Source organism: Aythya marila, assembly GCF_965140915.1.
Source record: "Aythya marila genome assembly, chromosome: 1".
NCBI lineage: Eukaryota > Metazoa > Chordata > Aves > Anseriformes > Anatidae > Aythya > Aythya marila.
In genome coordinates this window covers 161631284-161647276 of record NC_139042.1, presented here as the reverse complement: position 1 = coordinate 161647276, position 15993 = coordinate 161631284, and the positions used below count along the sequence as shown (strand labels likewise).

At 36.6% G+C, this 15993-nt stretch overlaps 2 protein-coding genes across 9 annotated transcripts in view; one reads left to right on the top strand and one right to left on the bottom strand.

The window, feature by feature from the left end:
* The window catches only part of APAF1 (apoptotic peptidase activating factor 1), a 34853-nt gene extending 30092 nt beyond the window's left edge, over positions 1-4761 (bottom strand). For 5 of the 6 annotated variants that reach the window (XR_014318514.1, XM_082772113.1, XM_082772115.1 and 2 more), the window contains exons 1-5: positions 4636-4761; positions 4095-4170; positions 2530-2701; positions 2053-2242; positions 535-732 (exon numbers count right to left, since the gene is read on the bottom strand). Coding sequence is in view for 5 of the 6 variants with exons in the window: in XM_082772113.1 (XP_082628239.1) it covers positions 535-732; positions 2053-2242; positions 2530-2667 (526 nt within the window). In the remaining variant the exon portion in view is untranslated. Of the gene's footprint in view, positions 1-534; positions 733-2052; positions 2243-2529; positions 2702-4094; positions 4171-4394; positions 4609-4635 lie in introns of those variants that run through there. The other variant, XM_082772114.1, reaches the window with a different exon arrangement.
* Positions 4762-4782: 21 nt separating this feature from the next.
* On the top strand, positions 4783-15219 carry IKBIP (IKBKB interacting protein). 3 transcript variants are annotated; one of them, XM_082772081.1, is made up of 4 exons: positions 4783-5196; positions 6022-6250; positions 7834-7951; positions 13957-15219. In XM_082772081.1, the coding sequence occupies exons 2-4, from the start codon at positions 6057-6059 to the stop codon at positions 14710-14712; spliced, it is 1068 nt and encodes a 355-aa protein (XP_082628207.1). In that variant the 5' UTR covers positions 4783-5196; positions 6022-6056; the 3' UTR covers positions 14713-15219. The 3 variants fall into 3 exon arrangements, with proteins under 3 accessions (XP_082628207.1, XP_082628206.1, XP_082628208.1); XM_082772080.1 differs by lacking the exon at positions 13957-15219 and adding an exon at positions 9326-12348; XM_082772082.1 differs by lacking the exons at positions 4783-5196; positions 13957-15219 and adding an exon at positions 9326-12348 and having other exon boundaries at positions 6131-6250; positions 7850-7951.
* Positions 15220-15993: the final 774 nt, after the last annotated feature.

Here is a 15993-nt window from a genome sequence, read left to right as displayed (position 1 = left end):
GCATTTTCTTCTCCAAGTGTCCTATGCAGAAAAAATACTAGGAAATTATTTAATTTATGATACACTAACTGTAAGCTAACATAATACTAGTATAATCACACCACAAACACGTGTCATTATTAAAATCTATGTTATGTTTTGAGCATGATTTTTTACCCATAGCATGGGTAAAAGTCTGACTCGACAAGCAGAGTCCAAAAGGAATAAAGACTAAAATGATTATTTTACACTGACAGAAATAACAATTTCAGGTTAATTAAGGGTATATCTACTCTCATAAACCAAAGCAGATTCCATGGTGAAAAGGTATTCTCAATCTTTTTCCATACATTATTAAAATATTTAGTGGTCCTAGAGCACTAAATGGCTATGAAAGCTATAACTTGCAAGCAAACATTTCAAAACCATCTATGGAATTTAGCAACCTAAATACTAAATTACTTTTAAGATGACATAAAAATACTTCATCATACGCACCCAATATGTGTATACTTGTAGCAATCTATAAAAACAGAGGTGTTTCTATAAAGGTACCTTCCAAGAGCTGGTGATCCCTTAAAGCTTCTGCTGTTAAAACAGTCTTCCCACAGCCTGCCATTCCGTAAACCGTGACCCAGCCTGGATCACTTCCCAAGCTGCACAGTTTCTGTTTAATAGCATCTACCAGTTCTGGCCGAGTGACAAACACAACCGGTCTTTGTGGTACTCCTCCTTCACAGAGAACTGTCTTAACTGAAGTTAAAAACAAGAAACGTGAAAATTGAAAGTAATTTCTAAATATGACACCTCTTCAAAACAAAGCAAAACAGAAACAAAACAAAGAATTCTCTACCAATAACTAGTGACTTTTTTCCCTAGCTCATGTCCCATACAAATGCTTTAAAAGCTACCAGACTAACAACACCAGATACTGAAAAAATATTGCTTGTTTGACATAAATTACTAAGCAGGTACCAACTTCTCACCTACGGTAGTGTTCCAATTATTAACTATATATTCTGCAAGCTAGACCTAGTTACATCAATCCCAAGGAGGGAAAAGAATTAACAACACCAATAGAAATTATGGCAAACAAACACAGGAGCTCAACATTACTCTTCCCAACAGCCAAGTCACTTTCTCAGCCATAAGTTACTGTCCCAAGGATGCAGCAGAAAACAAAATATGTTATGTAGGGCTTTTACTTTGTGGTTAACAGCACAGCATTGTGGCCCATTGTGACCCATGCCATCCTTCCTTTGACTGAAACTAAGACAGCAGAACTTGTAAAAGGGCAGCTAAAGCATAACAGGAAAGTAAATGTGCACCTGATCTGTCCACTAATGGCCACACAATGGACTGCAAGGTGCTGTGCATATTATACTAACAAATTTTTTAAGTCTTACTCAGGTAATCAAAAACCATGTCTCTCTGATGCTTCTTAAAATGTACAGTGCCAAAAATATACTGTAAGATTTTTTTTTTAGTCAATGCCGTAAGAAGGCTCATTCCATTAGAAATTACCAATTTATTTTATATCAATCAACAATGACAATAACGACAACTTATGTAAAGTTTAGGAACTTAGAGTGACTAAAAGATCTGGTTAAGAAATAACCAATTAATTAGATCAACTGTTGGTAACTACTGGTAGGAGATGGTGAGAGATTATAGGTTAATCTTCAGGGAAAATATCAGAATTTTGGAGGATTCAGCTTTTTATGTTAGATTCAGTTTCTTTAATATATACGAGTCTTTTTTCAACTTAAGTAAAATGTTACAACTTACAAAAAAAAAAAAAAAAAAAAACAGGAAGTTACCAGTCTTTTCAAATACACATCACTAAATAAGCACATTTGCAAGATGATCTATGAATGTCATAACCATCCTCTCCTACCATATTAAATATATGAAATAAAGGAATACTGATTATTGTGCTAGCAAAACAAGCAAATACACTTGTCATTTACTCCTGCTTCATTGGAACAGGTATTATAGATAGTCACTTAGCAAGGAATAAAAATACAACTTCTCTTCACTTTCAAGCACAGGGATCGCTGTAGTTACACTTACCGTAAGAAGTCATTCCATCCACAGAACTCTTTCCATTACCAGAGGAGAAGACAGGAATGCCATCCTGAAGAAGTGCAGCAAGATCTCTGTACCCTTCATGAAGCAGTGCATTATAAAAGGATCTATATGAATTATTATCTTTTGTAAGAATAATGTTTATTAGCATAGCTGCTCGCTCCTTCTGTGTGATCTAGAATAAATATTAGAACAGATGTTATACAAAACTGGGAGAACTCAGAAATCATCTAATCTATCCCTCTGTCAGTTATAGACCAAGATTATACTTACAGAAACAAGCAACAATTTGAGCAAGCCCTCAGCTCAACTTTATGAGGTGCAATAAAGACTGCAAGCTAAGCTTACAATTAAAAATGTGCTGAATCCAGTAATGATGAGCAGAAACAATTATTTTTAAAAAGGACAATAAAACACATAAGCAGCCTAGGAAGATTAAAAAACAGTGAGAGATGATTCTACCTGTTGTTTCACTTTCTCTTCCTCCTGTAATGTTAGTACTTGATCAGCTACCATATGATCCATAATATAAGAGGTCTTGATGTCTCTCTCCAGAGCTTGACGATTCATAAGTAAATAATTTCTACTCTTCACATCCATGTTTCTTCAGTGTGTCTTTGTTTCTACAGTGTGTCTTCAAAAAAGCAAAAAAAAAAAAAAAAAAAAAATAGAAGTCAAGCGGGAACCAGAACATAACTTGTAAGTACAATGAAAACAGTTTTAAAGTATCTTATGAATTTTTATGTTAGAGTTAGAAAAAGCAGCAGAGCAGCTGCGTTAACAAAGAACAGAGTGAAATCTTCAGGCAAGCTTCTGCAGTTTGTAATAGCAATCTAAACTATTTAGTTGTTTTTCACTTCTGTTCTGATAAAATTATTTTTATACCACTGTTGCATAAGTTTAGTTACACTGCTTGAGACCTACTGGTCCAGCTTGGCTGGACAGCACAGTAGCATCAAGAAAGTACAGAGGAAATGTAGTATAATTCCTCTTCAACAGAGTAAAAAAGATACATTAAATATTTAAGTTTTTGTAGTTCACAAGCTACTGTGAACATGAATAATAGTTTTCAGGTATTACGTAGATACCAAATGAAATTGTCTTAAATCAAAACATCCAAATGAACGTTACCATAATTAATCTACTACAGTCTAATACAGTGTTCAGTTTTGGGCCCCTCACTATAAGGGCATCCAGGTGCTGGAGCATGCCCAAAGAGCAATGAAGCTTGTGAAGGGTCTGGAGAACAAGTCTTATGAGGAGTGGCTGAGGGAGCGGGGGTTATTTATGCTGGAGGAGAGGAGGCTCAGGGCAGACTTTATCATGCTCTACAACTACCTTAAAAGAGGCAAGGTAGGAATCAGGCTCTTCTCCCATGCACCAAGTGACAAGACAAGAGGAAACAGCCTTAAATTTTGCCAGGAGAGGTTTAAAGTTGGATATTAAGAAAAATTTCTTCTCTGAAAGGGTTGTGCTGCATTAGAACAGGCTGCCCAGTGAAGTGGTTGAGTCACCATCTGTGGAGGTCTTCAAAAGCTGTGTAGATGTAGAGCTCAGGGACGTGGTTTAACAGTTCACTTGGCAGTGATAGGTTAACAGTTGGACCATACGATATGAGCGGCCTTTTCTAACCTAAACAATTTATGACTTTCCACAAGTGCTCCACTTGGAGGCATATAAAGCAGGTATAAATATAAATATATACATATAAAGACTTCATGTAAACATATACACTGTATGTATAAAGACTTCAGTCTTTATAAATTAATGAGACTCAATAAACTACTTGCATTTGCTGTGAGAATGGAAGTTTTAAATTAAAAAACAAAACAAAACAAAACAAAAAAAAAACAGATACATACTGATAATTTTGGGGGTGACAACCCAAAAACATTAATTGAGGTCCTTTATCGCATTTCTGTCACTTTATGTTTACAAAAACTTGCAGAATTAAAGATTCACGGCCTGTGCAAGCTTCTCACATATTTGCCAAGTGCTTCTGTGTATTCCCTCCTCGCTCTACGTACCTCAAAATTCTGAAGTCCTTGGATCGTGTAATGGGGACACAAGGACAGCTCCTGCGGTTGGCAGCACTGGGCCGAGCTACAACCAAAAACAAACCCTCAGAGACTCCCACAACATCAACCCAGCGTCCTCCAGCTCCAGGACTCCCCCCAGGTGCACTCCGATCCCAACACACACCGGAGCACCCACTCCTGCCAAAGGCCGGGCTAAACCTTCCTTTGGCAGCCCCTGGCGCACAACCATACTTTAACACGCTTCCAAAATTAAAGCTATTTTGGGGGGAAAAGCTTTTCAATACTGACCAAGACACCAATCGCTCCTTTCCCCTGCACTCCCAGGCAGGTACCGAGGCCGGTGGCGCACCGGGGCTGGCTGCAGGAGCTTTTCCTTTTCCTTTCCCTTTCCCTTTCTCTTTCCCCAGCCGCGCAGCGAAACCAGAACAAAAACCGCACCGGTCGCAGCCGCCTCCCCGCACCCCGCCCGCCCCCGCGGGGGGGACGTCTCCCCGTGTCCCCCCGAGGCGGGGAGGGCGATGCCGGTTACCTGCCCCTGCCGCTCGGTGCCGCCGGCTCCGAGGCCTCGCCCGGAGCAGCAGCCGCTCCCCGCCCAAGCGGCGGCCCCCCCCACGGCCGCTTCCTCCTTCCGGGCCCGAGGGCGGGCGGAGCGGCGGGGCCGTCCCGGTGCCGGCGGCAGCCCCCGCCCCGCCCCGCGGCGCACAGCGGCCGGAGCCCGGAGCCCGGAGGCCGTGGCCGCCGCCCCACGCCGGCGCAGAGCCGCGGCGGAGGCCTCGGCGGCGCGCTGCGAGCCCCGGCGGCCTGCTGAGGCGGGCACGCGCCTGACGTGGCGAGTTCGGGGCCGCGCTTCTCGCCCCGAGCCGTTTTTCCGTGCTGCTCCCCGCAAGGCCCGCTCTCAGCCCCGCTGGTGTCGGAGGGGACACGAAGCAGCGTCTCTGCCAGGGGTTTGTGAGGGGGGACGCGTTTTATTTTACTTTTTCCTGTTTCAAGCTCAGAGCACGCGCCCCGGTGCCGTTACTTGCTGGCAGCCCAAAGCTTCGGCCGCTTGTGACACTTTTAAACAGGTCCCTGTAGGCGTGCATGCAACCAAGTAAGTATCTCTGGCATCCAAACGTTTATATTTCGACGTGTGCCTCAGCTGCAGTGCTAGGGAGTGATTCGGAAAGAAGCACCGCGCTCCGGTCCCAAACGGTGCTAAACCGAGTCCGGCACGGGTTCAATTAATCTCTTCTTAATTAAGTGCTGGCGGACTCGGGTCTGACGCTGCCTCTGAGTCTCCACGTGGCTGGGCAGATTGTGAGCTTCTGCTGCCTTTGAAAGTGGAGATTCACTTAGCTGGACCTCACTTTTAATGAAAATAACAGTTTTTATTTTATCTAAATATATTATTTTATTATTCTTCCGTATTTTTTCAGTGAATGGCTTCATATTAGCTCCTGCCTGTAGTTTCACAGATGAAATAATTGCAACAGGATCATATCTAAATTAAATATTTATTTGTAATGCCACGTTTATAAATGAGAGGTAACATGTTTTAAAATGTACAAATACTTAAAACAGGTTACAGAAACTTCTGCTAATACCGTGACAATAATCACCAACTATAAAAATAATTATCGTGCTTATTTCAGTTCTTGTGCTTTTAAATATCTCTTCAAAATGGCTAAAATAACAGCTAACAACAGCTAAAATATTTCTGGAAAGGTGAAATAAGCTAAGGTTTGAAGAGTCTGTGCTCAGTTTGAAAACTGTTCTCTGTTGTATGTAAAAAAAAAAAAAAAGTCTTAAAGTCTTATGAAAGTATTGTGGCATTTTATGGAACTTCACCTCGCTAGGTAAGATATTAAGCACCAAAGGAAGTATTTTGGTGGTATTTGTGTAAATAAAAAGTCTCTTGTTTTGTTTTGTTTGGTAGCTCTCTCTTTTGCTTCTGCTTTTTGAAAATGCAAAATGTCTGAAGTTAAGCAGAGGAAAAAAGGCATCTCTTCATCCAAGACCAGTGAAGATTCTCAAAAGCTTGAGAAGCACAGTAATCATGGGAAGCTGGCAGGTCCCAGGATGAGCAACAATCAGAGTTCCTTTTGGATAGACTCGCGGACAGCCTTGAATGTAATTTCCCTTGCAGCTTGTCTGGTGCTGACCTGGTAGGTAATCCTCTACAATGGATTTTAATATTTTCATTTATATTCTATACTGTATTCAGTTGCGGACAACAAGATTAGTAACATTTGCATATATTGTTTGTATTAAATGACTGCGGAAACATGTTAAAGCTAGAAGGGTCAAGAAAAGAATAGCAGTATTCACAGGTGTGGAAATACCATTATACGGTGAGGCATTCACAGAAGCTTAATCTGTTTAATCAAGCTGAAAGTTTAAAAGGTGCTTTGCTCATGAATTGTAAATATCTGCTTTGGAGGCTACATCTAACCCTGAAGAGCAACTTAATCTTGCAGTAAGCACAACAAGGCTCAGTTGGCAGGGAATAAATAAATAAACAGCAGAAGGGAAGTAGAGTAGATTTGCTCAGCAGTGTGGTAAACTGTTCTTCATGCAGTCTTCAAGATGACATAATCTTTGTAAAAGATGTTCCGGTATATCTTGATGACATCCATACCTTAGTTCCATCAGAAACAGAGCTTCATGCAGAACTGCTATGATGGAATTTTCAGAACTCTAGTGCAAGAAATTAGTCCAGACTATTATACTCTTTAAAAAATCTTGCAGAACTTATTTTAGATAATGAAATCTGTGTGATACCAAGACTTTGATAAATGCATGACATACATAAATAGATACACACAAAACATGGGGCAGAAACATCACTAATCATTTTATTTCTCTGTGTTATTCTGTTTATCAATCTGTAGCTATCACTTTTAGCTTTCATTACATACCTTAATCCATGTAGACTATCGTAGTTCTTTTAGAGACTTTTAACTGCTATGCAATATACTAAAGAGTATCAACTTATGATAATGCAGGTATTTTAAATACAGTGTATTCTTCTAGATAAAATGGCTCCTACTACGAGGACTGCTGGATAGTCTACAATAAAGCTTGTTTAGGGATTAATAGATGTCCAATAAAAATCAGGGGTTTGCTTGTTTGTCACACTTTGTTTCTGCTCCCAAGTTCACAGCGAGTGAATCCAGTATGTACATGAGGTACAGAACTGAGGTGTCTACTATCTGTTACCAAAGCTAGCATCATCGTAACAGAAGCTTTACTGTTCTTGGATGGCCCCATGTTGATTAATGCTGTTTAATGTTAGGCAGAATTAGTTTAACCAGCCTTTCTAAATCTAAAGGTTGATATGCATGGTTTTGTGATGCTTTGCAAGAAAGTACAAATTAATCTTTTGTGTTTTATTTCTGCCAATTGAATTATACTTTATCAATGAAATATACTGCTTTAACTGTGTGGCAAAGCATTAGAAACGTGTGATGACCTCACTGTATTCTCTAAAATCTTTGACTTCTCTGCTGTTTTTGTTTGAATGGTACCCTTTGTAAAACTGAAGCACGTCTACAAATAATTCCTTATTTTTACACATCTGTTGGAAACTGGCAATTCCAGTATGAAGACAGATCAGGTTCATTAACCCCTATTTTTTTTCCTGTCATGTATTGATCTGGCAAATTCTATCAGCACAAATCTCTGTGAATTAGATCCTGGAATGCTTAACTATAGTTACATTTACTATTTATTTATTTGTAATTTTAAGGTTCCTATTCCAGCAGTCAGGGCGATTTGCTGATATGGAAAAAAGGTACAACTTCTTGCAGCAAGAAGCCGAAAAATTCCTGGACATGGAAAATAAAGTCAGCTTAATTTCTGAAAAGGTAATCAGTATCATCTTAATTGGATAACTTCTGATGAATGTTTGTTATTGTCTTATTTCATTGTCCTTTAGCCAAATTTAACTGACTCTTCTTTTTGATCATTTTTATAATGTGTTCTCCTTGCCTATGAATTGGCTTTTGGTGAATATTTCATTGAAACATTTGTGAAGATGGCACAAGAAATCAGGTGTTGCTTCTGATTCGTTAATTTCATTTACTGATTTGCTACTGAATCTTGTTCAGGTTGCACTTTGTCAGTTATTTATGTCTTTAAAATGAAGATAAATGTAAAATCTGCCTTACAAAAGTGTTTTGCTGAAGATAAAGAATATTCTGAAGTACTCTGTCTTATACTTGCAATGTAGCAATAATTGAAAAAAGTTTAAGGAGTGTGTTGCTTAGTATTACTTATTTAAATCCTTATTTACTGACCTTGTGTACATATTAGAATGAACATTAGTACTATAATTAACAATGAGAACATTGATAAGGAAATCATAACAGTGGTGAAAGTAGTAGCAAAACTCACTTAGTCCATCAAAACCTATGCTGGCTCTTGAAATATAAAACTGATTTTATTCTTATTAAAAAAGACACATTAGGAATGGGATCTGTCTTAATTTTATTAATGCACCTACATGTGTCAATCCATTATCATCATTCAAGGATGTAAATACAGTAGTTGTATCTCAGTCTTATTTTATTAGACGCTAAACTACTTAGAGAACTTATGTTTATGCACATACTTCATTCTACTATTACTGTTGTGTAGATAATTCAAATATACATTTATTTGAAGAAAAGTTACAGTTACGTAGTAGACCAGTTCTAGTATTAGGAAAGAAACACTGAAATGTTAGGAGAAAATATTATTATTATTATTATTATTATTATTATTATTCATTGCTATGTGTGACACTATCCAGTAGAAAACTTAGGCTGGCTGCAGAATTATCACTTGTATCATAGAAAGAATGAGAACATGGCTTATGTAAGTGATGTTGTTTTAGCAGTGATCTCATAATGTTGTCATTTATATTTATAAACACCATAATTATGCTATAATTTCGGTGTTTATAATACTGCGTTCAGATACACTGCAAAATGTTGCATGGGATTTAGGTTGACATAATTTACCAAAAAAAGGTATGTGTTCTATGGAAATTCATCAACAAACATACCTTTCTGTGTGGATCTTTAATGCTCAATAAATCAATACTTTTAACAACAAAATGTGAAAAATATTAACATTGAGCATTGTAACAATTAAAGTGGCTTCTAAGGGACTTTATACTCTGTTAAATAAAAGCAAGTGATTTTCTAGTCTTACTTTTGTTAAGTAGATATGGACATTGTTTTGTGTTACAAATACAGCTTGAGTCTTCTGAAAGTATCCTACAAGAAGCTGCTTCATCTATGTCTGTGATGACTGAGTTTAAGCAGGAAGTATCTACTCTTCATAACATCATAAGGGATATTCAGAGCAATGAACAGACTCTCTCTATAAAGATGCAGAGCATTAATGAGAAGTTCCAAAATATTACAAATTCCTGGAGAAGAAGCTTGGATGAAATGAACACAAACACTAGTGGAATAAAATCTGAAGCAAAGTTCATACATACAGAAGTTACTTCCCAAATTAATGAAGTTGACCAAAGAATTAAATCTCTTTCAGAAAGGTTAAAAGATCTGGAAGACAGCACAGCCAGAAATATTAAAACGGTAAAAAGGCAAGAAGATGATGAATTCACTAGAGTTGAACAAAAGTTGGATTTACACGCAAAGGCAGTCAAGAAGCTGGAAGAGGAACAGAATAGTCTGTTAGCCAAGGACGCAGACCTGAATCAGAAACTTGCAGCCTATGAACCTAAAATTGAGGAGTGCAAGACCTATTTGCCAACAATTGAAAATGCTATTCATTCTATTCTTAGACTATCAAGTGAATTGCTAAATATGGAGAAAAAGATAGAGGGATTGACAACAAAGCTGTATACTGTGGAAAACAACATGTTGAAAACTGTCTCTGATACAATGATGATGCAAAACCTTCTTGAAGGCATGCAGTACAATGGCAGCATACTGAAACTGCAAAATAAAACAGTGGTTGTAGAAGAAGCAGTACATGACATAAAATTATCTTCAAGTGCTGAAGAGATAACTTTAGAAGGCTCTAAGTTAAAAAATGACCAGGATGGGAATAAGTGAATTTGGACTTAGGGTTTTCACTAATGAAAAAGCACTTTAATAGTTTATTTATAATTTGACTCTAGCATATGCAGGGAAGAAGGGAGAGGCTGAGGGGGGAATACAGACATCAGATTAAAAATTATAATTTATATCTCATTTCCATTAAAAAAAAAAAAAAAACTTTGGTTTTAATGTTGTTACTTCTTGTGACCATATTCCATGGACTTTGTAACACAGTGAACTAAGTTCTTGGCTCTAGGCAGCTGTACGCTGTAGATAATTCTTAATGTTACATATATCATAACGTTTTTGTGCTTACAATACAGACTTCACAATGGGAAGTGGGAATCCCTGAATGTTATTATATGCAAGAAAGCACGAAATACATGTTTAACAGCTGATGCGGAATTTTAGATACAACAACACTACAGAAAACACTAGTAAAGTACCCCTTACTGAGAATCTTGTATTTTATTGGTATTTACAGGTGGGGGAGTATATAGCAGCTGATGTTATATTTTTATTTCTTTGACTTTGTGCAAATAGCCTCATTAGACTTCACCTCCATCCTTTTCCTTCCTAAACTCAGTCACGGTTTTGTTCTCCCATTGAAGTCTTTGGACTACGTATAGACTGAAGTCCTTACTCCTGCTGAGTTTCCTACTCCATTATTTCTTTTGCAAGTTCAGTGTGATCAGTCATTGTATTAGACTGAGAGGGGTTTTTTTTTTTTGTTGCTATTAGAAATGTTAGAAGTTTTCCTCTATGGAATGTTCTCTGTTGTCGTAACATGACTTGTTTGGTATTGGTTTGCATTTCAAAGGAGAAGAAACTGTTAACAGGGTCAACTAAAAATGTTTCCTAAACTTTGGTGAAACAAGGACTGCAATTCCTGGAAGACACTGATTTATACACTTCGGGGAGGGGAGGAGGGAGGAGGAAATCTATTCACAGATCAGTTAAATCTATTCATAGATAAGTTTTCAGAGGGCATAGTGCTACATTATAGTCCTGGTAACTATATATTGAAATTTGGATCTCAGGACCACCATAATTTTGTGTCTACAGATGTACATCTTGGTAATGTCCATTTTCTGAATTCTGGGAAGGAAATTGCTTAGGCAGAACAAATGTATGTTTATGAATTAATTTGTTTTAAGTTATTCAGGTTTTCTACATTCATTTATCTGTACGGAATTATTCTTTAAGTAGTTAATGCTGCACATTCACAATACTAATTAAACTTGTACTTCTCAATGCTAAGAAATCAGTTCCATATATTTATTGCTCAGGTACAGATTACATCTGTTTACAGTTATTCAATAAAAATATATTGGAGTGTATTGCCCTGTCTTGGTGCATAATCTAATTAAAAATGAATTGGTCTTCCAGAAAAGAGTACAGAATACATACTTTAATGTTCAGTGTTTGATTAAAAATACTATAAATATATACTATTCTAAATCTTTTTAAATATTCTTCCCAAGTGTGTTTTACTGTGTTTTTATTTCATCTCTGCTTGGATGAAGAGGTAACACTACCAATGGTATAGTGCCCAGTTTAATGCCTTCCATCAACACAGTCTGTGTTAAAAATTGAATTTACATAAGATGGAACAGGAAATCCTCATCCTTAGGAAAACCAGCACAGCTCTTTACAGTGTAAATTCTAATATTTTGTTTGTAAGCAAACAGCTCTGTGCTAATGAGGAATGACCAACGCTAACAAGAAGTTAAAATGCTTGTTTCTTTACTGTTACTTTTACTACTGGCCTCAGAAAAAAAGGATTAGTATGATTTTGTGAAACTAAGTATAGCCTCTAGAATATGTTTGCTTGCTTGTTTGGTGGTGGGTTGTTTTTTTGTTTGTTTGCTTTTCCTCCAAGATCTGCTCTGGCTTATTGGGGATTGAACAAATTAGTATCATTCATGCAGGTCAGCGGGTCAAACCTATTCTGAAAACAAACCTATTCTGAAAATTTGGTCAATTAATAAAAAAGAATAGAGATAGTAAAACAGTTACTACTGAGTTGCATGGAAGCTTGCTCAGCAACAATACAAATGTGGATGATTAAAAGCTATATGTGAGTCAAAGGAAGCAATCTAGATTAAAAGTTGGCCATCAGACAGTACCCAGAGGATTTTACATTGTCTAATGACATTCCAATTTAAAAAAAAAAAAAGTAGTAAGATTTGTTGTTGTTGTTTTTGTTTTTAAAATTAGCAGTGTGGCTAACCTTAATTTTAATTTGTCAACCTCTGTTTTAATGTTGTGTGTGTCTAGTAGCAGAATTACTAGCTTTTAATAGTCAAGCGGATGGTTGATAGGATTCTTTTTATTAGTCAAGAGGGAAATTACTGACAATTAATCATTTTAATGAAGATGCATCTTGAGTTGTGAAATACCAGTTAATTGGGAGCATATGTTGTTGGTTCTTTAACAAATAAGCATTGTTATTGTTCTGCTTACCCTTTCAATTTGGTGATTAAGTTTTATGTTTGAAAGGAAACATAATTTAAAAGTGCATTTAAGTGTTGAAAACAACCTGGTAGTCCTTTAATAGGGTATTAATATAAGTGCAAAAAAACAGGTGCAGTACTGAATAAAAGATCTGTCCTTGGTGTTTCTCATAAAAATAGTAATAAAAAATACAGAAACTTTATATTTTGATCTGAGTTTTCAAGTATTATGCTGTTGCCAGAGAAAAGAACCATTTGAGAAATGTAAGATGGTAGCTATGCCTGTCATAGATCAGGTTCCAGCCTTCATGTGCATTTCCACTTCTGAAAACCAAGCTATTTCTAGAGTGTATGTTTGAACACCTGACCTGCTCCTCTCTTGTATCTTTTTCTAGTATCTTGTGCAATTTGGAGTCTCTGTTGCTTTAAAATTAAATTTAACCATTATATCATAACCTGCATTGCCTATTTAGGTAGCTAGTCAACAGTTGTTACTGACATGAAGAATCAGCATATTCCCAACCAAATTTCATCTCAGATTGAGAACTAAGTGATAACGTAAATGGTTCTGAAATATTTCAACATGTCTGTACTGTATTTTTTTCCTATTAGGTATGAATAGGAGAGCAGATATTTTAATTGCTTCCACTCAAAGTTGAAAACCAAAAACCAATCATTTAAAAAAATAAAACACAATAGTTAACTAGCAAATTCATCCAAAAAAAACCAAGAGTAGCACGTGTTTTCCCTCGTTAACATAGTTTTCAGGAAAGTGGGCTGTCCAAGTAATATTTTTTTGTGTGATGCATTTTGGTGGCTATTTAAACAAAAGAGAATGATGCCTAATTCTTTTTTTTTTCTCATGTGAATGTTTTGTTTAAGATACATGTTGCAATCCCCAAAATAAAAACACATCTGTAAATTATGCTCCTTAATTTTGTAATAAAATCTTTAAAGTAGGCAACTTTCTAAAATGTTTCTGAATATCTTCTACATGAGTCTTTCTGGATCGCACAGAGTATAGACAATACAAAAAATTCTGTAAATCAAAAGAAATTTGCACTTGATGATTTGTTTTCGTCCCTCCCTTACAAATGATACAAAAAAGATATACATGTAAAACCTTCCTGTATTTTTTTTTAAGAACAGAAAAGTAGTAATATTTGAATTTCTTACATATGCTGAAAGAAAAAATGAATATCTTAATTGTATTGTAACACCAATTTATTTCCTAAAGATATGGTTTCCTCTGAATTTCAATATCAGGATTCTAAGGTATTTCATTAGAGTATAGCTTTAATCTTGATGTGAGAGTTAAGTTAGAAAAATTGTCAAATATTTTTATTTGTGTTTCTCTAGTGTGAAAAGACTTGGAACTTATTGGAACAGCTGGAAGATCTCCAAGTAACTTCTCACATTAAACATCTACAGGAAGATATTTATACAATGAAAACGTGGTCTAGCAGCATAATTAAAAAGAAAGAAGAACTGCAGAAGAATTTAACAAGCCTTTTTAATGCAGTTACAAGTGCGGAAGAGAATGCAGCTTCTGTCGCAAAAAACATAACTTTGAAAATTGTGACGGTAAAAACTGACATAAGGCGTATTTCAGGCCTTGTCTCAGAGATGACAGCATTGACAAGTTCTTTGCAAGCGCTAGAAGATAAAGTAGAAAAAGGTGAAAAGAAGACAGTAGAAAATATAGGTGACCTGCTTACTAGTAGCATTGACCGAAGTACAAAACTACAAAGCTTAGCATCCAGTAACGCAAGAAAAATTGAACAAATTAAGACAGCATTGTCTGAGTTAAGGAATGATTTTGACAAACATTCAGATAGACTTCTGAATCTTGAAGGTGACAGAGCAAAAGTTCTGAAGACTGTTACATTTGCAAATGATTTAAAACCCAAGATGTACAATCTTAAAAAAGATTTTGCCATCTTAGAACCATTAATAAATGACCTAACACTGAGAATAGGAAGATTAGTTGAGGACGTATTGCGACGTGAGAAAGAAATTGCTGTACTGAATGAGAAATTGACCAATCTAACAAAAATTCAAACTGAGATCGAAGATATGAAAGATGAAGTAACCAAGATTTCAGAGATGAATTGATCACTGGGAGATGACACTGCCTGGAGAATAGTAGTGTTTGAGGACTGTTCCTCCATCATGAGTAGTACTAAGAAGGAAAGACAATAGTTAAACGCTTCATTTGGAAGCACACTGAAACTTAACGAGAGACTTGTCCTCTTTCTTTTAAAAGAACAGAAAAATCATACTGATTTTGAGGGACAACAAGCTATAATCTGAGCAAAAACCTTCTCTGTGCACGTTTGTGTACATGTATTTTTGAAGCATGATACTATTTAACAAACTGCCTATTTTGTATAATAAAACAGTATAAAAGCATAAACTCTACTTATCTTTGCTTTCATTCAGTAAGCAAGACCGACACTGGCAAATCTTCAGCTTTCTTTTGCTGCTTCAAAGGAGGGAATAAAATTGCACTTTCCAAATAAACAAAAGTTAATCTAACTACACTAGCAGTTTAGTGTTTTTCTCAATACGTTAATTCTGAGCAAAAACTTTTTCACATCAATCATGGTTGATATTCTGTGAGACCTCATAATTGTAATCACATAATTGTGCAGCATCGTTACGTCTTTAAAACATCAAACCATATAGTGGTGGTGCTTTGAAAGACCTTCTAAGCCTATTGATGGTCTCCTAGTGTCACCATATCCATTCAGGAATCCTAACTGTTACTCGTTATTGCTTAGCCTTATACTACTGTGAGCAGCAAGATTAGCAAAGAGAAACTACTTAGGTGTCAGACTAATGTAAGCCCCTGGCACTATTTCTGCAGCAAAGAACAAGAGTTTAAGTGACCTGAGACATTTGAAAACTCGATAGAAGAGAGACTGAGATAACATGATGCTGAGATACGGCTTAGCAGAGAAAAGAGGGGGAAATTACTTAATTTGGAATAAAAAAATATTATTAAAAACAGCTAGGAGAGATGCAGCAATCAAGAAAAATCTCTTAAAATGAAATTATATCAAGAAGTATAACAGTATAGTAAGGCTTTTACAACTACTTGATTGGTTGGTTGGTCATAACTGCACATCTTGCAACTACTTGGCCATTGGCTTCATAGAAGAGATAATCATTCCTCCCACTCACTATTCTCACCTTCACTCAGCATTCGGTATCTTCTTCGTGTTACTGTCTCCCATGCCTTGCTTGCTGCGTAGCCTTCAACCTTAAATGCTTTGTTTCATCATTTGTATATTACGGCCTGGTATTCACTGAATTCACTAATCCTCTTTTTTTGTTTGTTTCTGTGCATCCTCATATTAGCCCTGTCAAAGAGAGCACCAAGCATAATAGTCA

Excerpts from the sequence above, each read along its gene's own strand:
- IKBIP (XM_082772080.1), top strand. The coding sequence starts at position 6,057 with ATGTCTGAAGTTAAGCAGAGGAAAAAAGGCATCTCTTCATCCAAGACC. Across the intron at positions 6,251-7,833 it reads GCTTGTCTGGTGCTGACCTG|GTTCCTATTCCAGCAGTCAG; the intron begins GTAGGTAATCCT and ends TGTAATTTTAAG. Across the intron at positions 7,952-9,325 it reads TCAGCTTAATTTCTGAAAAG|CTTGAGTCTTCTGAAAGTAT; the intron begins GTAATCAGTATC and ends TTACAAATACAG.